The sequence below is a fragment of the Ptychodera flava genome, chromosome 12 (assembly GCF_041260155.1).
Source record: "Ptychodera flava strain L36383 chromosome 12, AS_Pfla_20210202, whole genome shotgun sequence".
Taxonomy (NCBI): Eukaryota; Metazoa; Hemichordata; class Enteropneusta; family Ptychoderidae; genus Ptychodera; species Ptychodera flava.
The window spans coordinates 40,377,762-40,404,757 of NC_091939.1; the positions used below are offsets into that span (position 1 = coordinate 40,377,762).

At 34.5% G+C, this 26,996-nt stretch overlaps 1 protein-coding gene across 1 annotated transcript in view; it reads left to right on the top strand.

The window, feature by feature from the left end:
* Nucleotides 1-26,996, top strand: part of LOC139145870 (ribosomal protein S6 kinase-related protein-like) — a 37,278-nt gene that overhangs the window by 3,364 nt on the left and 6,918 nt on the right. The window contains exons 2-6 of the mRNA XM_070717294.1: nucleotides 17,150-17,341; nucleotides 19,076-19,159; nucleotides 21,679-21,747; nucleotides 23,033-23,105; nucleotides 25,183-25,331. Coding sequence (XP_070573395.1) covers nucleotides 17,150-17,341; nucleotides 19,076-19,159; nucleotides 21,679-21,747; nucleotides 23,033-23,105; nucleotides 25,183-25,331 — 567 coding nt within the window. The remainder of the gene's footprint in view (nucleotides 1-17,149; nucleotides 17,342-19,075; nucleotides 19,160-21,678; nucleotides 21,748-23,032; nucleotides 23,106-25,182; nucleotides 25,332-26,996) is intronic.

Consider the following 26,996-nt stretch of genomic DNA (forward strand, 5'->3'; position numbering starts at 1 on the left):
AAAATTCTGTAATCTCACGCCATGATTTGATTTAAGCGTAGTATACAGGTTCTTTATAGTAACTTAAGTTAGATTTTTAGTGAAATTTTGAAAGTTGTATTTTTTAGGCAATTTTTTCCATTTTTGGTCAAAAAATCATTTTCTCCCAAAGTTCTCATTGAATTGCTTTGAAATTTGATACTCTTGATCCTAAGGTCATCTTCTGTCGGAAATCTTAAAATTGTTGAGAAATTTTCATATTTGTATTTTTGGAGTAATTTTTTGCATTTTTAGACAAAAACTCATTTTCTCTAAATTAACTGCTCTGATTGCTTCAAAACTTGGTATGCATTTACCTAGAGGTAACCTTAGTTGAATGTCTTCAAATTGTGGTGAAATTTTCATATTTGTATTTTTGGGACAATTTTTCCTATTTTTGGTCAAAAAGTCATTTTCTCTTTAATCGCTTATCCGATTGCTTTGAAACTTGGTATGCATGTTCCCAGGGGTAAACTTACTTTAAGTATAGTCACTCTGGCCTGTCACATCAAACCAAATGTGAGCCAAGTATCATTGACGCTATTTTTTTGACTATGCAAAAATAGAAAGGATGTTGATTTCTGTTGTCTTGAAAAGTCATCAATAATTCATCAAGAAACTGTGAACCAATTAACTGCACCTACTTGTGCAAAATATAGTACCAGTACAAAACACTTCTTTAGATGCTTGTCTTGTTTATAACCTACTATCATACTCTGTTCCATGTACATGTAGTAGCTGTTGATATCAGAGTTCGCGTTTACGCAAAAATCGTGCGTATTTACGCATTGAAATTGACTCTCTACGCATTTTTCTCATCGTAATGCGTTTTCTATACGCAAAGAATAACACCGAAAGCACTCTCCACGACTAAGCTTAGGCGACAACCAGACGAAATTTGTTGCAACACATTTCTGTCAATCACTCATTTTGTGTGGAAAGTTTCGGATTCTCTGGGCGTTGTCTGAAAATCGGCATCGTAGTCCAAAATCGGCATCGTAGTCCACACGTTATCACGTTAGGCACGTTATCATGTCAGCTGTGCCTATGAATTACATTGCTAATTTTCAGGCGAACGATAGTTTCTGAAAGTGAGTGATTGACAGAAATGTTGCGACAAATTATATAAGTGCCAACCGTGCATTATGTTCGCGTCTCGCTGTTCCCAAATTTTGATCAAGCGCACATGCAGCATGGCATCGAAGCAGACAAATCTGTTTTCTTTCAACTTTGCTCTACGAGTCCGTGAAAAAAAATGATTCATCGGTAGAGCTCGTCGGAATCCCGATAAATTTTGAACACTGCAGAAGTGTCTGGATGGTAACTTGTCGTTCAGGCACCAAGTCGTTTCGGCCTCTCACTTTCCGGCCCAAGTCACTTCGGCACTGCAACCCAAGACGTTTCGGCATCTGTGTTTCGATTTTTTTTTCAAACTATTCAGTAATTGACTGATCCGTCATATTCGTAAGCGTGACCTTTGCGTTCTGACCAGTACTTTATGTGCATTTTGTGTGAATTTTGCCGTGCTGTTTCGTCACCGCTTTCAAACTTTTGCCGTGTCGGCGGCTATTGATATCGATAAACTTGTGTCACAGATTTGAAAATGATATGAAGTTTTTTCTTACGGTCTCTTCCCATGTTCTCACAAATATTAAAGCATGTACGTGAATGTTAGTTGACACTGTACTTTTAGAACTTGATTTGTAAGATTACGCTCCAGCACTAGTTCCCACAGGTAGCCTTCAGCGGTGCCGAAACGTCTAGGGTTGCAGTGCCGAAACGTCGACAAAGGGCCTGAAATTCGAAGGCCAAAACGTCTTGGGCCGAAACGACTTGGTGCCGAAACGTCCAGAAACCGTCTTGATAAGCTGCCATAACTCTAACTTTTGGGTTGCCCAATGTGTTTTGACGGTCGCATGTCTAACCTTCGCTTTTATGTTTCAACATTGTTCAAGTTGTTTGTTAAACTGTTTACATTAAAATAATGATACATCATACAATCCGAATATGTTGTGTAGGTTTATTCAACGGCACATTGTATTTTGCAGTCATTTTTTCATCAATCGAGTGCGGAAGTGAAATTACGCACTCAAATCCAGCCATTACGCAATTTTAGCAGAGTAATGCGTATGCCGTACGCGAGGAGAAAAAAGTCACCGCGAACACTGGATATATTTTCATTCAGGTAATTCAAGTTTTTAAGGGAGAAAGAAGAGCTACATTGATGAAAATTCAATAATTGTATAAAAGTGGAACAATTTACCTCAGGATAGGTCAAATGTTTCTGTTATGCTTTTGTTACCATAGTGACACCAAAGCCATTCTGACCTTTTGTAAAACAGTATTTGCTCGTCTTAAAGAAATCAAAAACATCCCTTCCCCTTAAAAAAAACAGAAAAATATCAGCATTGTTAGAAGGAAGACAATGACAAAAAAGATAAAAAAAAAACTATATAAAAATGTGATAGAAGTTGCAAAATCACTTCCAAACTCTTAATATCAAAGTATTTCATGATTTATAAACATTTCAAACTATACTAGTATATGAAACCATTTTGCTTCAACATTATTAAATTATGCCAACTGATCATCCGATGGCATCAAATCTAGGGACCTGTTTCTTTTGATCATCAAATTTACGATCACATTGGGTGTGGGTTTTTTGAATGTTAGTGATTTGTACAATAATTGCCTCATCATTTTCTGTAGTGTAGCTAGCCGTCAGTATGTCAAAGTTTATCATTTTCATGTGTCTTGAAGGTCACTAGGTTACTGGATATCATTTACAAATATGCAAAAAGGAATTTTTCATTATTGTATGACAGCTATCAACTGATGTATGCTTGCCTCTATGAAGATTGATATTGTTTCCTTGAAGGCATCCATGTGAAGAAGACAGTGCAAACAATCTGAGTTATGTATTTGTTAACAACACAAGGACCACTCAGCCACTGAATTCAGTCTATTTGGGAATTCTCAATCAATTTTGATGTAGCATATTTTGCAGTCAATTCAGATGCAGTATGTTTTGCAGTTTATGGAAATCATATTGACACTTACAAAGAATCACAAATATAAAATATTTTCAAACTGATATTGTTTTTGTAAAAAAAATTCATGCTTGCTTTTCTGTAATATGAAATGGAGCTCTATTGATGTTCAAATTTGGTTTATGAAACAAACAGAACAAGTGTCTACTTTAACCCTTTTCCTGCCAGACAGTATCACTTCCCTATCAGCCAAGTCTGTAAAAAGCGGTATTGAGCCAAAATATGACGTATTTTCACCCACTTGGCTTGGTCTGTTATAGCATCTTTATTCCAAAAAAATCAACTTTACAGTATCTGTTGTTTCAACAGCTTTCAAATGTACAGTATTATGTTAAAATACACCATATGGAATATGTTGTGTTTCATTAATTTTAACCATCTTGACCTCCAGGTGAAATATGGACTTTAAGGAAAAGGGTTAAATATGCTTTTCCATCCATTGATGTATACAAAAATGTTTACTACAATTTGATGCGTAAAAAATTATCTGTGTTAGAATTCTAATATTTTTTCAGTTTCACTAAAACTATGGCTGTAAGAATGTAGACCATAGGAAGTAGGAAACACACTCTATCTCGTAAAATAAATAAACAGAGATTACACTTTTTTCAAAATGACTTTCATTATTTTGAAATTCAATATGTAGTGCAGTGTACACACCCTTTTCGCAAGAAAGTCCTAGTATTTTTGTCAAGGAACATTAAACTTTAATGTGAGCCGTCAGAAATCTTCATTGTCTTTCATTTTGTTGTTATCAAATTTTATTTCTTCCCTTTATGATCAACTGTGCTTCTCATCACAAATAGTATTTACACTGAACTTTGACCTCATGCTACAAAAGTGTATAAGCATTGGGTTTCTCCCTGTCCGCAATGTAATATGGTTCCATCTTCTTATATACATTTGAATTCTGAAAAGGAAACTTAGGGTGAAGAAGCCAACTATGCAAGTATCAGGGGAGCTTTGTAAACGCTATGGTGGACATATGGTTCAGACGTGTATGGTACTGTCTAACTGATGCATAATACGGTATACTTGATTACACCTAGTTTCATGATATGAATCCAATGAAGCCATACCTAAAGATCAGAGATGAAATGATATAAAAATCAGATTTCAAGGATGATACTGTCATTTTACTTTCTAAAACATAGACTTATTCCTGGCTATTCAGTAAAATATTATGTCTTCTTCTCCTAGTACATATACCGGTACTGTTTGTATCATTTGACACTATACCGGTAGCTTGTAATCTGTTGTTGAATAGTATGTATTTACCATCATTAAATATTTGTGGTGGAAAAGTTGGTGGTCTAACTTTTAGTTTATATGTTTTATAATTTGATTTGAGTCTGTATGTCCAAACAGTCAATCTTCACCTTTCCATAATGCACAGCAGCAAATAACTTTGTATATTGATCCATTTTCTCAAACTCTCATGGTCAAATCATATTAACATGTCTTTTTCAGATTTTGTCAATCAAAACAACAGATATTCATGGCACACACTCTAAATTAAATTACATTGAATTATACTGCAATTAAACTTTAATGAAATCAGTGGTCAAACCAGTGTGTGTTTACTTGACTCATTGAAACATGAATAGTACATTATGGTTTAAAATACTGCATCGACGACACAGTGTACTGTCCAAGAGAATGATGAAAAATCAGTGGAAAATTTGAAAAAATGAAAATAGAATATATTAGAAGGTATAGATATACCATTAAGGCCTTTTCTTTCCAAGTAAATTACTAATACATCAGTTGAGTTGACTTTGCATAAACTCTCAGATAGTCACCATGGACTGTGTGTTTGTTGCCATAGTAACAATTAATAACCCTGCTATGAATTTGAAAGTACAGGGAGTGTAGATGTCATCCAGGTGTTATGGACAAGAAAAAGAAAATACGAGTAAGAAACAGGAAATGGTATGAATAAGAGCTAAGTTTTCTCAAGGATAGACTGAACGTTAATTCTGTGTGAAAGGTGAAAATAACATATCAAATTCAAGATGTCATTGAAACGGAACATGTACCTGCTTCAGATGATGAATGTGTTTAGTACAGTCATTAGAGTCTTTCAGATCACAATAACTTCATTAACAGTCTTGCCTTCTTTACGTGAATATTAACACACATTGAGTAACATTCCATATATACTTAACCTGTTCCTAGAGAAGTAACCATGTGATAAAAGGTATTATTTGAAATTTCAACAATTTACATTGCATAGAGCATTTCAGCTACCTGGAAACAATGTGTTATGCATGGCTTTGTAATCTGAATGTAAAAATTCATCACACTTTCACATGAATATATAGCTGGAAGCTCAGTTTAATTCCACAAATAATAATTCAGAATGAGTCTTTCACTACAAGTGTTCCCTGTGTGAGTATGGCTAGATGTTATCATACCAAATGATAAGAATTTAACAGAAATCAGTGACTCGTAAACACTTTATAAAGCCATTTTTCTATCATTTACAAACCAGCCACAGTGTTTACTCACTTATAAAGCATGTTTGCTCTTTTGTGACATTGTTAGCTGAATGGAAAACAATGTTTATATCAAAAATAAATCATATTGTCATGGGTAAATTTGGAAATCACAAACGTCAGATGAGATACATCCCGTAACACTCTCAACAAACTCTATTTGATTGAATATACATGCATCTATAGGGGCTTTGCAGACATACATCCCTGCTCTGTACATGAAAGTATGCATTCTGTAGCAGGGTTGGCTACACAGTACTGCACAGTATTAGTTCAAGAGAGAATATCCTAAACCACTAAACTATGCAGGAAGTGGTTTTATCGACCATATATTTTCATTATTTCATTATTTGAGTAGCATACACCTATCTCATTGATGGCGTGAATATGTGAGGTTTTGTATTACATTCAGTTTATCAGCATATTCTGTATTTGAAAAAGTTAATTGTCAGAAGATTCAAAAGTTTTCTGCAGAATTGATTTCATCAAATATTTTAACAGTTTAGCATTTCAATTTGATGGAACTGATTGACACCCATGTAATTTCATTATTTGACAATCGTAATTAAGATGTGTGAAAAGTGAAATTTAATTAATGCCCTACAATTTACATTGAAGAAAGTTATTCCAAATTATTAAAGAGTGCATAATACAGGAATATTTTATTTCAAAGATGGTTTTCCTTTGACAACAATTTTTTTAAAATTGAAGCACGACATTACTTGAGTCTAAAATCAGTTGAGTATACTGTCTCCAATTTGTACAGTAATGAACTTGATGGTGTATCTTGTTTCCAATGTTACAGACAAAATAACCCATGCGGAACAAGTCTTTCGGAATTTCTTTTGAAAAATATTTTGGTCAACAATCTTGAAAGCCATGATATCGTTGTAATCTGGAGCTGCAGATTGCCCTGACTACAGAAAGTTGAAGTGGGAGATTTCTTCCTCAGGGGCTTATTTCCCATTAAACCTGTTGCTATGACAACATTGGCATTCCCAGCAAGACAGAATTAATGAATGTAACTCTACCGTTACTGTGATATTATTCCAAATTTTATTTTCTTCCTCAGTGCATACGCAGGGTGTATTTATCCATCAATTACAAATGTAGCAAACAACAAAAGATAAGCCATTTCCCATAAATTTGAATTTGATCTGTCCTAAACTACAACATAGGCACTTTGATTCTTGGTAGATGGATCAGAGACAGGAAGTCCAAATGATTTCTTAATCGATACTAGATCACTTGGTAATGTCCTCCATGTCCATATCTCCAATACACCTGTCTTCAATACTACCGGTGTGATGTTGACCAGTTTAAAATATTATATCATCTTGATGCCGAGATTTAAGGATTTCCCATTTCCTGTTTGGGGGAAAAATTGTCAGGCTTGAAGACAGTGAACTCTGAAGTTGAGCTCCACTATAGCTGTCTGTTATCATTCTGTCAACATACTGTACAGTTGGACATCTTCTCAAGATTCAACTCTGGTCAAAATACTTTCATATGTGATTTACTATCAAGAAGGATAATAATTTTATTCAAACTTTTGAAAGAAATAGTAACTGTTGTATTTTTAATGACATCTTTGTCATTTTGGTCAAAAACTTGTCTTGTTAAGAATTTATGATGCACAGAAATGACTTTCTGTAGATTTGTTGAAATTATACCAATATGATAAAATTAGTGACTTGGATTTTTCAAAACATTGTTATAGCTTCACTGCTGAGTGGATAGTTTTAGTACTGTTACTCAAACATGTAGTCACTTGCTGAAGATAATGTTTAATATTAACATTTGTTTTAATTTTGAATTTACAAACAATTTGAATTTCCAATTTTGAGATAAAGTTATTTTAATCTTTACGGCCCTGATACGGCTTTTGCGGCCCGAGGTCGTACGGCGGAAGGGCCCGAGCGTGCAAGGGCCCGTATGCCATACGACCAAGGGCCACAAAAGCCGTATCAGGGCCGTAAAGGTTTTATCATATACCTTATGGAACGATAAATATGTAGTTTACATTATATTCAACATTGTTGAGGAGATAAAAATGCGTGGGATATCAAAAATTCATCGCCATTTGTGTCAGTTTTTCATAAATACGATGGCCGCTTCCCGTCACGGATTTACATACATAATGACGTCATTTGTTTACCTGCAGAATTCTAGAACGCGCAAAGCAATATGCGTACTTTTACGTGACCAACAGAGATCAAGGCTGAAATCGAGGTGTAAGAAGGACAAAAGCGTGCATGTCAGTTTCTTGTAATTTATCCTGAACAGGCACGCACTTAGTATATACAGGATTTCACTAGAATTTAGAAATAAAAGCCGATGTTACCGGCGCTGTTCCACTGTCGCCAGCGCAACTACGATCTGAGCGAGCAGACGTTTTCCAAATCTCGCGCTGGCTTTGTGTACGAATGGAACGCTTGCGGATAGCAACGCACGTAGTAACCAGAATCGAGATAGTTCAGAAATGCACGCGATTGCCCATATTTGGGCACCGGGCTGGGGCGTGATACGTAAAAAAAATGCACGGATCTGAGGGCGCTTTCTCCCATAGCTTTACACAGGCATGTGAATGTAGGTATATGATAATGACAAGAAATCAACAATAGTTTTAATTCCTTGGATGTTCAATTTTAGGTTAGCAACGAGATTCAAACTTGTAGAAACCTAATTCCTTGCAGTCACAATCTGTCCAGGGTCTGTGTTGCAGTCAGTGCATAATTGAATAAATTACTCATTTGTATTGTTCATATGTCAGCCATTGAACACTCATTGTTTGCCATATCATCATATATCACTAAATATTAGTATAACATATTATAGGATATCTGTTCATAATCCATAAATCAGACTTTTGGAAAAAATTAAATATTACTTTTTCTCTGCAACTCTACCTATGGCTTCAATAACTCAATGAAAAGTCACGCTGCAGTCTGAGCATTTAAAAAGCAGTGTTTACAATGCATTTTTAGCCAGACACATGACAAAATTACCAGGTATTTCTTGTCTCAGCTATTTTCCCATCCAAGTCATCTCATCCATGAAATGCAACACACTTTCTCATAGTATGGGTATCTTTCCTTCCCTTATTGTCACATTGTACCATTCACACATTACCACTTACATGTTTCTGCGTAAATGTTTGAACACCACAGTACAGTTGCTGCATTTATCACATTTCATTACATTGCTCTGGCAATAGACCCTGGAGAAAAGGAACTGGCTCTGGCAATAATACAGCATCTGGGAATATTATATCTGATGGTAGATTGTCAATATATACAGCAACTTAATGAAGGTAGTCCTTCTTTCTCCTTTGAAAGTTGTGCACAGATACTCAATTTGCTCAGAGGTAAAGCTGATAAAAACCTAACCAGCCGGTAAAATACACCAATATAATCAGCACAATACATCAACTATATCACAATAGAAATATATCTACCAAATAGTCATTCTGATATAATTCTTACATCATTTGCAATCGTAGTATGTCTTCATTGAATATGTAAACTCTGTCCCGGTATTATCTATTTATTATAAATATTGTAATCAAAAGTTACATCAGTATAAATTTGCATTATGAAGAGAAAACATGAAAACCACAATTCAGGATATCACAAATAAAGGAAACTTACAAACAAGATGAAATATGATATACAGGACATCCCTAATCTTTACCAATCTAATTGCTTCATGTTTCTGTTACACTGTAGATGAAATCCCTTCCAGTCTCTATGAAACCATGGAACAGCCAAGGTCATCGTTGCAATCACTACAAATCATTGGCAGCTACTTCTATTATTAACACACTTTATCTGTCAATCACCATACTTCGTTATTTCCAATACTTTATGTTTTTTCCATATCTCTAAAATCAGGCAGAAACTAGCCAAGAATATTGTATTTATTAGACTTGGTAGGGAATTATTGATCATGCTGTGAAAGTTAAAACCAGAAAGATACATAGTTTTTGAAAGCTTCCATGTAAGATAATCCACTCATCTTTTTATAGAATATCCTTTGCCCTGGGTCATGTTTCCTTTCAAGTTACAGATTGTGTTTTCTGTGCATGATAAAATTGGGACATATCCTGCCTCTGGTAGTTATTCTGGCAACAAAAATCAAAGTGTTTGCGTAATGAGTCAAAGCAGGAATTTGTGGAACAGTGTGTGCTGTACAGCTACTGAATATGATATTTGACAGTAATATCTTCATACTATATTCATTTAACTTTTAACGCATGAAACCTGCCTATTTCTCAAAATTGCCTTAAAATTTAGTGTGAGGGCATTGAGCAAAAATGAGTAATAAACTCATGGTGAACTGAAATTTAATGACTTGAAATAAAATGATTACATCAGTTAAGTTGACTGATCAGTCTTTTCACACAGTATGGACCTACTAGCAGTGGTCACTCTGTATGTACACTTATTGACTCACGGAAGGTCAGTTTTTTACCCACAATGCATTGTGCAATTACCGGTTTTGTACTGTAAGTGATTTACTATTCATCCCTAGCATTACATGAAATTGTCGGTTCAGGCAGTAACAATTTTTCATTTTGAAAGCAACACTCAGTACTTTTATTTTGTTGTTTTGGTTAAGTTTCATTTTTGAAATTGGCACCCAATTGATATGTGGCATTTTTTTATGAAGTTCAAGTGTCCTTAAAGAGTCAAATGTCATAAAGAGTGAGTGATATGTGTGTGATGGAAGGATTCCATCTTTGTTGTGTGCAGATTGAATCTAAAAATACCAGTTTTGAAATCCAGCTGATCAAATTATAGAATAACTACTCTATCTTCATTATTTCATCAATCAAATGACACCGTGAAGTTATTAAACATATCATTAGTTTTCAGGAAAGGGGCAGGTCCATCTCTACCAACATGACAGAGAGTCATCTATCAGCTAAAGCCATGATAATGGATATATCCGCATAAGTAAATAATAATATCAAAACTTATAGCCAGAAACTTTTATGCAAATTTAGTCATTATGACAGTGAGAAAGTATACTTAATGAATTATTGATTCTTTTCTCTCTTATATTTACATAGAAAATTATACTCTGCCATAAAGCCCTTACTAGTAATGATTCCTGGTTGAAATTAAGCTGACATTTTCAGTTGTGAGTCACTATTACTTCATAGAATTTTAGCTAAAGCATGGAAAAATTACAGGAATGTTTGTCATGGAAAAATTACAGGAATGTTTGTCAGAGTTACTTCTTGTTTGAGAATGCTACAAATTTTATCACAAACATTTTCAATAGTGTATCATAGTGCTTGATCAGTGACAACTGGTTTGTTCCTTATACTCAATGAATACATTAACATGTAGCTTCAACCTTATGATGTGCCGTCTTCACACACATACTGGTTCAATTTCACTAGGACCTTGCCAGGCGTAAAATCATCATTTTGACAAATAGATATGGTCCATATCACACTGGGTTATTTAAAGGCAGTGCAATGGGGATGCCTCTAGTTGTTTTGTGGACACTGTCAACTGGGACCAGAGTCAGCAATACATGTACATATAATTACAATCCCATGCAAGTATTTCGTTGCACTATCATACAGTATTCCATGAAATTGAACAACGTGAAAGATTTTATAAAAAACATTGTCACTGTCAATTTGATAATATCATAACAGATTTGTAAGGTCACTCAACTATCAAATCTCAACAGGCACTTTATAACTGTTAAATAATGGCCTGGTGTTTGATGTATTGGTAAGATTGTGTTGATTCTGTGCATCAGACTATGCTAATCGTATTTGAATAGCAGTGTAGTGTCATCAATACTGGTACATGTAGTTTACATAGAGATTACATGTTACAATTATTCAATTAAAAACACTGTAGGAAATTGTCCTAACAAGATAGCAGTTTACCTGACAAGAATTGCATATCATATGGTTGGTGTTAAATGTAATTGTTAAAGAACTACTATTTGAGCAAGATGTGTGATCTATTAGTATTCATTTATGCAAATTATATTGATGAGCATTATTTTGGTATTGAATTTTTATGCTAATGATTTATCAATGTGGAATATTCATGTACCCTGCATCTTGCATTGTATAGAGAACCAAATGTTCCAGTACACATGGAATAGATGTAGTATGAACATTAATAAGATACATCTTGCTTATTACATTTGCCTATTTAACCTTTTTTGTTTATTAGCCTAGATCCAGAAACTGAATCAGATTGACAGCTGCCAGTTTGTAGGAGACAGAGGAATTTCAAAATAAAACAACAAATTGTATCTATAAATGTGCAGCAGTTGTCATCAGTAATTATTTGTACATCTACCAGTCAACTGTTTAGAGTATCAAGAAAGTGGGACTCTGTTCTGTTTAAATGTGAACTAGTTCTGTCATGAAAGTGCAGTCAACTTCCTTGAATGACTTACAGTTTCTAAGAATCCCTGTTGCTATGTAATCACAGCACAGTGATTGGAATTCACAAAGATTGAACAGGTTGGCGGTGTCGTATCATCAATATTCAGGATTCAATGAACAAATGAACTTGCCTGGATAATTTTGTCATGAAATTGCATTATGTATCAGATATTGCCAATACCTGTCAGTGATCCCTGACAACTGTGATTTTTTTCACATTTATTAAATTGTAAAACTGAACAGATTTGACAGAAACCTCCGTCAGTACTAAATCAGTTACCATAGAAATGATGATATGTAGATCAGTACTGGGTTTCAGCTATTATTTTACTGCAGGGAGATGTGAGGTGTTAATGGCGTTAAATTACAATGTAGCATTATCAGGGCAGATATTATCATTCAAGTCCATGTATCATTGTTTTTTTACCATGGTTAGAAGAAGAGACATGAAGTATCTTTTAGGAATTGCTTTGCGTTTTTACCAATTTTAGACTCATGAGTCTTGTATTGTTGTGAGGCTCTTTTACTTCAAGTTTTGTGTAACTGCCATATACATAACATGCAAGGCTACCAATGTATTGACATAGGACTGACTGTCAAACAAATTGTGAGAAAATTGCAAAATTGACTCATATGAGCACAAGAAGGCAGAAATCTTGAAAGCTTAGACAATAAATCCATGTACCCTAAGGATATGCCAGTTGCTGTTATACAGCATATTGCCTAATGTATCAGGGGATTTACCCAGTACAATGACAGGGAAAACTTGGCTGTTTATTACCCTAGAATAATTCACAGCTTACTGCTCTTGATAACAAAAATGCTGAATTTAATGATGAAGCAGAGATGGTTACTATGCAGCCAATATAATTGTTTCGATTTGATGTGAAAAACTACAGGGCTGGCATCATTTTGTTTTATGCCAGTGATCTGTGTTAATTGGTGTTTGCCATTCTGCATCTTATTTTCTGTAAACGTGTCAAGGATGTCACTGCATGGTATCTGTAGGTGTGAAAACTAATAAAGTGTCATTATATCAAAAATCAAATGTCATAAAGTCAAGTTGTGATATCACAATTAAAGCATTCGTGTCAATTGTATGTGTTGTAGTTGTTAGCTGTAAATGTGTTTGGTACGGAAATGAAGAGAAATCCTTTTATAAATATTAATGGTGTATCTCATGAAGTACATCATTTAATTGAATTAATTAATCAATCATCTAATTGTTTATTCATTAAAATAGTGGCGTCATTTGCAAAACAAGGTTTTGTTCAGTACATCAATCTAGGCATACACCAAGGGTGATAAAGCAGGCATGTAGAATCAATAATCAGTATGGTACTTATTGCCAATATGCTATTATCTAAGCAGTGAACAAAGTTTAAGTATAGCCACCAGTAGACGATGTTGTGCTGTCTATCAAATGGCAGGAATATCATACCATTACGGTTTATGTCAATAATTGTATGACTTTTATGATGATGTAACTCTGTGCAAAATGAACATTGCTATGGTATATCTGGCAGTCTCTGATATATTAGTGCTGCATCATTGTTCTGCATGATATTGCCAATACCATTGAAAACACTGAGAACTAAGCCATAATCCCTCCAGTGTATTCTGCATCACTCATTTTCAGTGAATTAACAGTTTTTGGATGATGTATCAAGCTGATGATGGATCAACTTAAGCTGATGTTGATTCCAGCCATTGGTTCAAATTATGAAGTCAGCATCACTGAGATGTACTGATTATGAAGGAACAAGTACAAATGAGAGTAAACGAATAACATTAACACGTAAACAAAGTATCAAACTGCATAATAGAGTATGAGAAAATAATACCCATTTGAAATGTAAAGATATGTTACATAGTAGAGTATAAAAATATATACATATTTACATGTGTATTTACATGCACATACTGGTATACAGATTACTGGTAGAGGTAAATAAACAAAGGAAGGTTTAGAGACTTGTTGTATCAAGATAATGTTAGAAAAGTATCAAACAGAAAAAGTTTTGTTTTGTATCAAAAGATAATTCAGTTGTTTTCAACCAGTGAAGTGAGATCAATTCATACAGAAATCATCAACAAAAGTCAATGACACGCAGAAACTATCTGCACTGAAAATGACTGCCTGAAACACTTTATACACATGGCATTTTTTGCAAATTATCAACCTATTAAGTCATTGTCTGACTTCTCATCACCACAATAGTGCAATGAATTTTCATGTCTTACACATTAAAAAGTCAAACTGTTTTAGTGTTACCATCTTAATCATCACCAGTAGTCAAATTTCAAAAATGAAATTTAATACATCACTAATGCCAATATCACAGTCAATATTGAATGATCTATAGCTTTAGGCATTCATGCATTGGTCTCTTAATTTACTGTTCACATAACAAATTGGAATTAAAGAAATGTTTGAAATGGTATACTTAATGTAAAAATATACCCCTAAAATTAATAAATCAGAGCCATTTAAAATCTCATTACAAAAAATATGTGTCCGATCAGAATCTAGGATTACCACTGAAAATCATGGTGCTGATCATGAGTGTTAACATTAATATATCCCCAAGATAATTTGTATTTTGCCCGAGATATCTATGAAGTAGATCTCTGGTTATTGACCTTGCTTCTAGGTAACCAGTGCATGAGCAAGTATAAGTGATTCTGTTAAGTCATTCTGAACTCTCTACTCTTTAGTCACTATCACCTGTGACAATTTCTTTCAAGCCCGGCGTCTGTTTCAGGCCCGGCGTCTGTGTCATATGGCACTGTGTTGCCAAACACCAGGGACTGTATGTAATTCATGCATGATGGCCATGGCAAGTGTGGTCTACAATATCCAACAGGTACCTGGATTAAACTGAAATCAATCCAGTATTGCCTAAGGGTGTTTAGAGCACTGGTAGAGACAAGACAGTGATTTGCATTTCATCTGTGATATGTTCCATATGCATGTATTAGTTCATAACACTAGTTCATATTACCGGTTATCATATCTTCACGCAATGCTAGAGTCCGCCTTTTACACGAAACTCACAGTCTGTGTGAAAACCTTCAATGACAACTTGAGATCACTTACAGATGCTCTTCATGGAAAAAATATATCAATCGTAAAATTCTTGGAATTTTTATGGTTGTACCCAGAAGACATCAATTGGAAATCAATGTTACACAGAAAATCTATCTAGGTTTTCTTTAAGAATTTTGTATGGCAATTCAGCCGTAAGTTGTGTATTTTGTTCTGCTGTCAAGTGGAATGAATAATTTTTCTGTTTATATTTTTTAAATAAAAATTATAACTGAGAGTAGAGTATGACACTTCCTTGGAGAGAAATTTTTGCCAATTATAGACTGTCAGTCACTCAACCAAAATAGGTAGATGTAGGCAAGATATTTTAGGGTATGCACAGAAGAATGCCATAACAAGGACAGTGTGACATGCGGCAAGACACTTACAAGACTACCGGTATGCTAGATTCTATTCTAATGTTACAAACTGCTTAGTGAATGATTTATGGGCTCACTGAGCGATACAGACTTTTTATGAGGATGACAAATCAACTATGGAGATGGTTTCACTGGCAGGGGTCAAGTTATGATCCTTTCATAAAGACTTCAGTATTGTTTATATGAAAGTGAATTGTTGAAGCAATGGATAGGAAAAGTCGTATTTGATGGATTGGATGAGTTTCTATTCTCAGTCAACAACCGTGTAAGTCACCCAAATCATATATTATAGCTCTCTGTATTGCGAGGTCAAGTCTGTCAACAATGCTTTCAACTTGCAAAGCACAAGGGGAAAATGACAAATAATGCAATAAAGTTTATCTTGAAATTAAATTTTAAAAGTAAGACATCTGAAGGAAGGACAAAAAAATGATTCATCTTCATTTGTATAGAATTTTATCTCCTCTGAATAGACATGATTTTCAAGGTTAACAAAATGTTAATATAAGTACAGATTCCCCACAAATGAATTCCCATACTAAACCATATTTGTAATCACTGATGTTATCACATGGACAAGCTAAGTTGTCCTCTCTCAACAAAAAAATACAAAATTTATACCCAAGTTATGCATGTGACTTAATATTTTCTTTCTTCATCTCAGAAAATACTGATGGTGAAATTCTACTGATGGTAATATGGTCATTATATCACTGCTCAGGGGCTATTTTCTCTAGCTGAATATCCGAATATCAACAACATCAGGGAGTACTTTGTCAATGAAGAACACAAAATAAACACATAATATAACTATGTACAAGTTGAACGGTACCTGTATCAGTTGTGCTGAAAACCAGAATCCCTCACAACTTTCAAACATTGAAATATTAGCTTTGTGAAGATAAAATCTTGACTGTTCGAATCACCTGAAAATTTTGTAAGTAATTCCATTCCACAGTTTCACAAGGTACCTTCAGTTCCACATTCATGGGAATAGATAAACCCTAATCAAGATGAAAAATCATTACTTCTCATAATATGATGCCATAAATTCTACCGACTGAATGCAATCTTCAATGCTTCAAGTTAGTGTGTGTGTAAAAGTTAAAATGTGTCATTGAGATCCATCGCTATCAGGGTGTGGGATGTCTAGTAAGAAATGTCTGGCTAAAGCTGGAGTTACAGACATCACAAAAGTGTTCTTGAATCTTCACCTTTGATTTATGCCGTTAGTAATTAGTATTCCCTATTTGTTTATCAGTTAAAAACCTTGGCAATTGATCAGACTGTACTTACACTGATCCAGCTGATCAAACTGGTGTATCAAGGTTAATGCTACAATAGTGTCAGTGTAAATACCAAATCAGTCTACAGTGCAAACTCACAGGCTGTGTGGCTGGCTAACCATTATGCAATGTAACTTATGCAGTGTCTGACTCTGTCAGTGATTTTCAATTAACAGACATTATTTATTGATCAGTTCATTGATTTGATGACAATTTAATTAGTAATGTTTCTCACCAAGAGATTGGTTGTGATTATCAGGTGAGAAAATTGAAGAAACGAAGAATTGACTATGGCGTGATGTTTAATAGCTAACATTAATGAATTTTTGTCATATTTTATTTGTCTGTAATTAAAATAAATCCACACATCATCATCATACTATTTTGTTTATTCTCTTACAGCTATCCAGAAGTGTCAGTGAACCTGAAGCCTTTGAAAGGTCATGGTCAAGAACATCGAGACGTCGTCCACGTTCGTCAACTCTTGCCAATCCTTATGCTGCATCACTAACACGATGGCCAGTTCCACAGGTTGAAGCTGTATTTCTACCTGAGTATGAAGTTAAACACTACATGGCACAGACACACTTTGAGGTGATCTTATGCAAAGAACTTTCTCGTTAAATGTGCTGATAAAGCAAAATATAACATGAATAGAGATTTTTATCAGTTATTAAATTTCCAACAAACGCAAACAACAGTCTGATGAAAGAATTGCAAGTTCTGTAGATCGTTCGTACTGTCTGGTGAAATGTTGAATTTGATGAGCCTCGAGTTTGCACAAAACAACAAAATCAATGATATTCATATCATAAAATCAATAAGGAGAATATAAGAATATTGTCTCCATGTTTGCAGCTATCTGGCAGTTTTAAACTCTAGTTTCACTTGCCAGACCTGTGAATGCATTAGCTGAATGTATTTCAAAGGTAAAATGATACAGCATGTTGGAATGTAACATATCATTGTCAACACTTCCAAAGCTAGTTAGACTGTTAAATGTATTTCAAAATATTGTGCCTTTGAATTTACATCTATTCAGTAATATGAGATTATTTGAAAAATACCCTAAAGAAGGCCAAGTTGTTCTAAATGGTAGATATATGATAATGTGGTTTATGATTTTCTTAGATATTAATTATCGTAGTACTATAAAATTAAGAGAATTGTTGAGATTTCCATGAGTTAGATCCTAAAAATATCCCCAGTAACTCCATCACCTTTGCTTTGCTACAAATGTCCCTTAACAATCATCAGCCTGTATTATCGTAACTTCAGATTTAAGTTTGTGCTTTGCGTTTGATAGACTCAAATTGAGAAATTAGGAGCAAGTTTCTTCATGTAGGTAACAGCAGAGAATCATTTTTAGCTTGGCTGTTCACACTTCTTGTGAATTGTTTTTCCAATTATATTTGTAATACCTACAGTTTATATATTTTTGAAATTTGAGAGTCCAATTACTGATGAGATGAATCAGTCTTCATGGAAATCATTTGTGATGTTAGTATCAGTTACTGAAATAAAAAAAATTCTGTGAACAAAATGAAGATAACACAAAACTACCACTGCTAATTACATTTTTTTTAGTGTGTGAGTGGATTGAAAAGAATATTATCTTACATGTAAGCCATAGAGTAACAAGATGAGCTTCAAGTCTGAGTGAATTCGAGCAAAATGAAAATTAAATTGAAATGGCAATTAATCATTGTCTGGTCAGTAAATAGGCGACACTGAATTGATTCCATCTAGAAAAGATGAAATTATGATGATGTACTCTGAATGATAATGTCTGTAGTGATATAATGCTCTATTAGTGCCAATTGCACAGTTTGGCATCAGTGGGGAGACTTCTCATATAATATAATCCTAGATATTCACTGGATAATGAAGAGCAGCCTCTGATTAGCATGCAAGGATAATCCCAGGAAGCCAGGATCCAATCAGCAGACATATTGTTTTTAATGACTCTTCAATCATGTAGTTGAGAAATGTCATAAAAAAGTCTAATATGATTGCTCATTTTTATTCAGTCTGGACAAAGCTGTCCTATTTTTATTTATAAAAAAAACTGTAACAAGTATTCATTTTTCCCACCATGCTCATTGCTGTATCTCATTAATATCTGTTCTGCTATTTATTAACCATTACTGAATCAATAATGGTGTTAAGGACAAAGTGAATTGCTTTACAAGTTAAGATGCATCTGCCATATTGAGTTTGGGTTGTAAGACATTAATTAACCTGAAAATGAAAATCTATTGTACAAATTAACAACAAGAAAACTTTGGTTATTAGTGTTGTAAATTATTTTATTGTTCTTTCTGTCAGGTTCTTCATCCACTTTCCAAGGGTGCCTTTGGACAAGTCCTCAAAGTGCAAAAACTTGATGACAAGAAGTTTTATGCAATGAAGGTATTTCCATAAATCCTGTTCACCTTTGACCTTCTGTATTAATTGTCCAATCACATTATCTGCCTATCTAATCTTGTAATGTTTGAGTTTACTTTTTGTTAGTTAATGTACATCAGGAATACATCCTTCAACATTAAATGTCTTTGTTTCCATCGCTTTATAAGGAATGGTATTATTTCCATAGTTAAGGTGCTCAGACTGCCATTCAGTGATGGACAAAAATTATAAAGATCAAAGCATGCTGACAATTTCAGTTTGATATGTTCATAGATAACATAATATAAAGATACAGGCATTGGGGAAATTGTTGCTGTGGAAGCCATGCTTTTACTGTAAACACTTTGAAGAAGTTTTTGACTAAAGTTTACTCAGAAGAAGTCATAGTCTTCACAAAAAATGTCATGCAAACTGTAACGGTGCGCGTAGTTATCTGATGGCAACATTGAAATACAGCTTATAATATTCTACTGAAGCAAGATCAGAAAAAAATCCTGACTTGGCCTTTCTGATCTTTACTTTTACAAGACAGCCCAATAGTCACACTTAGACTCAAGAGTTAGAATGCCGGATAATTCTACCCTGAGGTAGACAAGATCAGGTCAATTGAGGTGACTGACCTTTTCCACTTAACATTCCCAAGTTTTCTGCAGGCATTTAAAGGTAGATCTCAAGGATGACCTTAAGGTCAATCTTCCCTCATTAGGCACGTCAGCTCATTCACCATGTTTTATTATCAGTGGCAAACAAGGCAAAGATGTTTATAGAGGTCAAGAGGTGATTTGAAACCTGCCACTGTTTCCCGTTATAGATGAGTACAATTTTGCTTAGAAAATGATAAGAGGTATATTCCAAATATGGTATGAAAGGATCAATGCACTCACTTTGTTTTCTGAGTTGGAACATAATGTTTCTCTCAGCAATAGTCAGCTGAAATAGTCCAGTGATCCTCCCTTAATCCAAAAACTTTCAGTGTAATGCAAAAGTTACTGATCATCACTGCAGGGGAGTTTACAACAGCGGAATGATAAATCACTTCTTTTCAATCATTGGATGGCTGTTGAAAGCTCTTGTCAACTTGTGTCAACAGTTTTGCTTTGACATTTTGCATGAAACCCGGTGAAAGTTCCATTCTTAATCAGAAATGTAATTTACAGTGGCTTGGATTAGCTCTTTGCATTCTGAAAGAGTATACCAGTTGTGCATTTGTTTTGTACATGCAAGCTGACATGCAGTACATTTAATTGCTGTGATTAGTTTACAAATACCAGCACAGTACGGTAGTCTGGTGACACAGTGTTGAGTAGTGAATCTCAATGGCAAGAGTACGGGACACAAATGTACAAGTAAACTTGACAGTCTTCTCTGAAGTAAAGCCTAAAATACAGCCACCTTGAAGTACGCCTTCAACACTTTCAATGATCCCATATGTCTCATATGATAAAATATAATGTGAAATCACATGGTAAGTTTGGCTTACAAACTATAATTATTCTGTGCTCAGTGACAATTCACCGTGGTAAAATATCAATCTAATTCAAAAGTCATGTTACAAACCAAATGGGATTTTCTGAAAGTCAGTTTGACAAAGAATTGACTCAGTGATTTTGAAGATGCACAAAGCGCTACATTTATTTTCACTGATTGCCCAAGGGATGTGCTAAGAGTAATTCACTTACCAGAAAGCTAAGCACCGTGTCAGAGAAACCTAGATCCATGTTTAGTAGTTGTATTTCAGGTGAAAAATGCAACTGCATCTAAAATGAGTTCACAGCCTGTAATATGGTCAAGTAGCAATCATCAAACAAGATGCTTTATGCACTCTGTGTATGATGTGTATTGCAAGACGACCTGGAGGATTTTTTATTTAAAATCGCTGTCAGTTTTCCTACGTGTTGAATAGAAAATAATGAGAAATTGTTTCTAAAGCATTAAAAAATCTTTGGGCACGTACAGCACTAAGTTTCTTAGCCGTATAGGCTAATCACTAGTGGTTGTCAGTTATTAATTCAGAGGTTTTGTGAGCGAGGACATTTTCACAAATAATATATTTGTTTGTCTCTGTCAGTAAATGTGAATGGTGTTTACAGAGTATACTGCAGATCTGAAGTGGAAGTTAAGATGCCCAGTATATCAGCGCCATGGTAACCACAATGCTACCAGAATGTTTGTTCATATATTCACGTTAAATAGTCAAAGCTAGAATGAAACATACATAAAGTGGGCTCTTACAGACATGCAGAGAATGAATGATTAGCCTAGCGGGTCAATACATTGTGGTATATACCAGTAGATCAATTCATTCTGGGGTCTGTAACATTCAGGAATTTCATGCAAAATGTTCTGTGAAGTATAACCCTACAATCTTGATTGAAATGTCAGTTCTTTAATCAACTAGCTGAAAATAAACACCTGTTGGTTTTGTACTGTAGCATAATTTATAAGTTATATTCCACCATAGTCTTGAATGTTTGGTTAATTTAAATAATCTTTGAATTTCTATCTCCTTTGTTATCTCCTAGATTATGTCTAAATCAGAAGTGATTAAAACAGAGATTGTGAAGCAGTGTAAACAAGAGGCACTTATACAGGTAATATAGTTACAGTGTGGTTGTATGGATTAAGGTTATTTTCACATTTAACAACCTATGACTCATGTCAGATCAGTTTGCTAGGCAAGCAGACTGAAGCTAACATTGCTGTCACAATCAATCATCACCATGGTAGTCTGCCAGGCTCTGTAAATTTACATTCAATACAATGTGATTTACATTCTGCTAGTTATATCGCACAGTCTGCAGTAAGTTTCAAGTCTCATTTAGAGAAGCTAATTTTCATGAAGTCAACCAAGGGTGAGAGTACAGTTATTATCATGTAGTATCGGATCACTCACTTTGATTTGTCTGTGTTTCTCCTCTACACATTACACAACATAAATCTTAATGTGGCTATGTCTCAGTTACCTGCATTCAATGTGTACATGTGATGCTTTCTCATTTAATGGACTCGAAAAAAATTTTGTGTATGTGTAGAAGGGCTGAATCACAAATTAAGTTGAACATCTCATATTTGTCACAATTTTTCGCAATAGTGCTTAAATTCTGAAGATTCTGAAATTGATTATAAGTAATCATTATGACATTTTAATTATCCCTGTACATTGTTAATATTAAGTTTGCTTCAATTTAACCTGAGACAGAAATTACCATTTTCATAGAGTGAAGTAATGTCTAACTGCACGCATACTGACAGTCTTTGCACCAAGAGATCTTAAATACACATTTTTTCAGACATCACTAAACATGCAAGCGGAAAATCAATGTTTCTGCTCATAAACCATTTTAGAATGTTCAGTTTCAATAAACACAAATTTTGCACGCTACTGTAGCGACATCAAATTTATAATTTACATAAATCAAATATCGTTGAGAAACAGTTAGTGGAAAAGGCTTTCAGGTAATGAAACCACTGCTATAATTGTTTCAATTAAGCCAGCACTAATTAGGCAAGCATTAACCGATAAAAAGCCATTTCAATATCTACATACATTGACCCACTTTTGAGGATTAATCAGGAATCTAGAATATCAACATCGAGTGTTTTCTAAAAATACATTCAATAAATGAATGAACTGCCAATAACATGTGCCTTTATTCTCACAACCACTGTAAAGTGACATCCATTCATAAATATTCACAGTATGAAATGACTGATTGACGATCTGTATTCATCACAAATCTACCCAGTCTAGTACACACTAACACATTAACTCTAATCTCAAAGTCTTCTTCAAACACTTTTCTTTTTCCCATCACAGACTTTTACTAAACTAATCCTATTAAAAATGCTGTCTCCTCTCTTTCTGACATTTCTCAGTCAGTTTTATGCAGTCATCCTTTTCTGGTGAAGGCACACTCTACATGGCAAACTAGAACACATCTATATTTAGGTAAGTAACCATAGAGATCAAACACAGCGCCTTAGTTGTCATCTCAGTCGTTCTTGCTTTCACAAGAGTCAACACTGCTTTTTGTTCTTTAAAAAACCTATTTACCTACATTTTCTATGTGTGGTACGTGGTCCAATTTTTGTAGAGAAAGAGTATACTGAATTGAGCTGGTGGTGAAAAGTTGCTTGACAGGCATTTGTAAACAACCAGCAATGTAGGTTTTCTTTTAGGCTGCGTTCACAAAAAACGGTTAGGGGGGGGGGGGGGGGGGCTGGAGGAATTCAGGGGGGGATTCGAAAATTTGGGGTAGTGGAGGGGGGGGGACTTGAAAATTTTGCTCTACCTGTAGGGGGGGGACTTCAAAATTTTTGGGTCCCTTTTGAGTTTTACATTTTCAATTCCAAGTTTTTGTAGGTTATTCAATGAAAAATGAATACCATTTTTCATGTCATCAAAATGTATTGATAGTAATAATTTAACAAAATCTAGAACCATTTTGTCACATTTCATGACTTTTATCTCGAAAAATCTAAACGTGTGATTTGTCGTAAAAAAAAAACAAAACTTGAACCTCGTAACAGGGCAGAAGCTGCAACTGTTAATGATTTCTGCAATATTTCTATGCAATATAACAACTACAGTTTCTTGCTATCTCCCTACAGCATGCTCAAACACTCAATATTTAGTTTGTCGACAAAGCCTGTATATATAAATATAAATATGTATTTGGTGATAATTTAATTGGAGTCCAGACTGACAGTCAGTTGTCAGTGATACAAATGCATGGTACACATACATAGGCTGTGATAGCAAGCTGAATACTGGACAATTCAACATGCTGTAGGGAGTAGAACAAGAACGCAGTTGTAAACTGAACAAAAATATTGCCAAAATTATCAAAGTTAATACAGCTACTGCCTACGGGAACAGTCACTATCAGATACTACCCTGCTACTGCAGTGTCACTGTCACTGCATACCTGAACAGTGACAGAAACAGCTCTGACTCTGATGTACATGGTAGTTGAAGAAGAGTTTTGGTCAAATGACACTCATACCAGTGAAACTCACTTGTACACAAGATCAGGCCAGAGAGCAACACATGGAAGAAAACAGAAATGTTTGAATTCTGGCATATGAGAATAATCAAATATTAAAGAAAAAAGATGGGGTCACCATGCTTGATTTTCTAAATTTTCACAATCTTGTTATAAAATGATACAGAAGTAAAACTTTGAATAGTAAAGACTAAAAGAAAAAATATGTGACCAAATGGAATTATTTATTTTTTAACCAAATTTGCAATTATCACACCCAAAATTTCAGAGATGAAAACATTTATTTGATGGAATATTTTAACCTTCCGGTATTGTCAATTTTGAGTAGCATCTAATTCATATAGGTCTTGTAGTTTTGAAACAATTTTTTGGTAGGTCACTGTGCAATACGGCAATTAGCCAGAATTCACAATTTTCCTACTCTCTCATGATTGCATTTGTGTGCTCTTCAACAGGAACAATTGACCTGGCCAGAGTTGGATTATCTCAAGTTGGCTTTTAGACCAATAAATCTAAAAAATTCACTGATGCATTTAAAGAACTTGCCTTGGGAATATGACTATACAAAGTGCTAATACAGGTAGTGTTGAACACCTGTGAGCAGAACGGCGCAATACATGTTTATTTTTTCTGCGCTCACATCCTTTACAAATATGCGGGCCTGTGATAGTTGGGGGGGACTTGAAAAATTTTGACCATATAGAGGGGGGCATTTGAAAATTTTTTAGGGTACTTAGGGGGGGGATCTGAAAAAAATAAGATTTCAATTGAGATTCCTCCAGCCCCCCCCCCCCCCTAATCGTTATTTGTGAACGCAGCCTTAGTGTCTACAGTTATTGCCATTGACTGAACATCAAGTGAGTTAATGTTTCTCAAGAAAATACAAATTGTCATGTGTTGGCAATAATACTTTATACTGAGTAATGTATGTGTATTGGATTAAAGAGAGTATGATCATGACAAGAATGGTTGTTTTCCATCCTGTGTATTATAATCTTTCTCTTTTTTTCCCCCCGTCAGTTTTTGATTATTTAGATCATGGTGATTTGTTCACACTATGGACAATAGAAGGCCAGTTTAATGAAGAAAGTGTCAGGGTTTATGCAGCAGAAATAGCGCTGGCTTTAGATTTCCTTCACTCAGCAGGATGTTTATACAGGGATCTCAAGGTAACAAACATGTGATTATACCAAAGTTATTCTAACAATGGGTGTGTTAAGGGGTTCAAGGTAACAATCATTGAAATGTTAAGGGTACCAAGAAATTTGTGACAAATTTACTGAACAAAAACTGTTCAAAATATTTAAGAAACAATCATTTCAGATAGTCCAAGGTGTCCATCTCAGTCTGTCTCTGGGGTTTTGGAGGATTATCATTTAAAAAGAGTTTAAGGGTTTAGAGATAAACTAGTTGTGTAACTGTCATGATAGTCACCCTTCAATCATCATTTTTTTTTTTTTTTTTTTTTTTTTTTTTCATGGAAAATACTAACTCTGGATTCACAAATGAGGTCTAAGGTGTAATAGAATGTAATAGGATATGGGAAATAAGGCAAATGTTACTATAATTCTATATGGATAAAGCAGCTTTGAGAAAGTGGTGCTATAAGGCTTTGTAGCTGTCAAGTTGGTGTTGGTAACCATAGTGATATCCATAATGATTATGTTCTTTTGTTGATTCTCAGAGTAGGTAGAGGAAGCTGTTGTTTTTTACAGAGATTCTGTGTAAGTTGTTTTTACTAGCATTTCAGCGAAAGAATAAACACAGTTTTGATGAAACAAGTAACCATACAAAATTGTGTCTCATGTTAATCTGCAAGTAAATCTAGTTTAACAAAAAATAAGTTTCGCATGACAGGGTTAATGACCCTGAGTTTTTTATCACCAGATTTTCTGTCATTGCAGTTTTCATATATGATGTTGGTACCTCAAGAAAAATGAAGGAAACTGAAACAAGATTTCATCACTTAGTTTTGAGATGAATTGCCCTCACACTATCACTTTACCGCTACTGATAGTCAATAGCTCACAGCTCATTATAATACCATTATGTTTGCCAGGATCATGTTTCAGGAAAAAAATTAGACTATGAAATATTTTTTTCATCACGCTTTTGCAAACCACTTGTATATGGTCAAATAATTGTTTTACATAAAATTCTAAGCTGACAAGATTTGACAAAATTTTGCTATTCAAGATCAGAAGAACCCATGTTCATTCCATGTGTAGAGTATGGTTTGACAAACTGTTAGCTCTTAGCTTTAGATGACAAAATGCTGAAAATTCACATGCATTCAAATATTACTGTTTTACTGCATTTGTTTCTTTTCTGTGACCAAACCTTGTAAATAATCAGGAGTGTTAATATATCATTATAGTGTTATGGACAACTGCAACTCAATAAGATTTGTCTACTTTTCACACTATATTTGGAATGACCTGAATAGCAGTCTCTCATATTCAATATCCTTGTCAACAGATTACTTAGGTCAAAGGTCATACATGGTATAATACATAATGTGAACCATTATTATTTTTTGTAATTTCAACTCAGTATTTCTAACATGGCCTGATTTCTGAATTTCAGTTACAGAATGAAAAACATCTCATGATGGATGATGATAGAATTTTACTTCTGAAATTGTTGAAGCAGAAAAACATTATGAAGCAAGAATGAAGCACTAAACAATTTACATAAATTTGAGATAAAATATAATGCATTATGAAAACATAACGTGGTATGAAAAGCATAAGTTTTACGGCACACAGTCCATGTAGCCGACAATGAGATGCAAATGATATGCAGTTAAGGTCTCCTCAACTAACTTTCAGCTG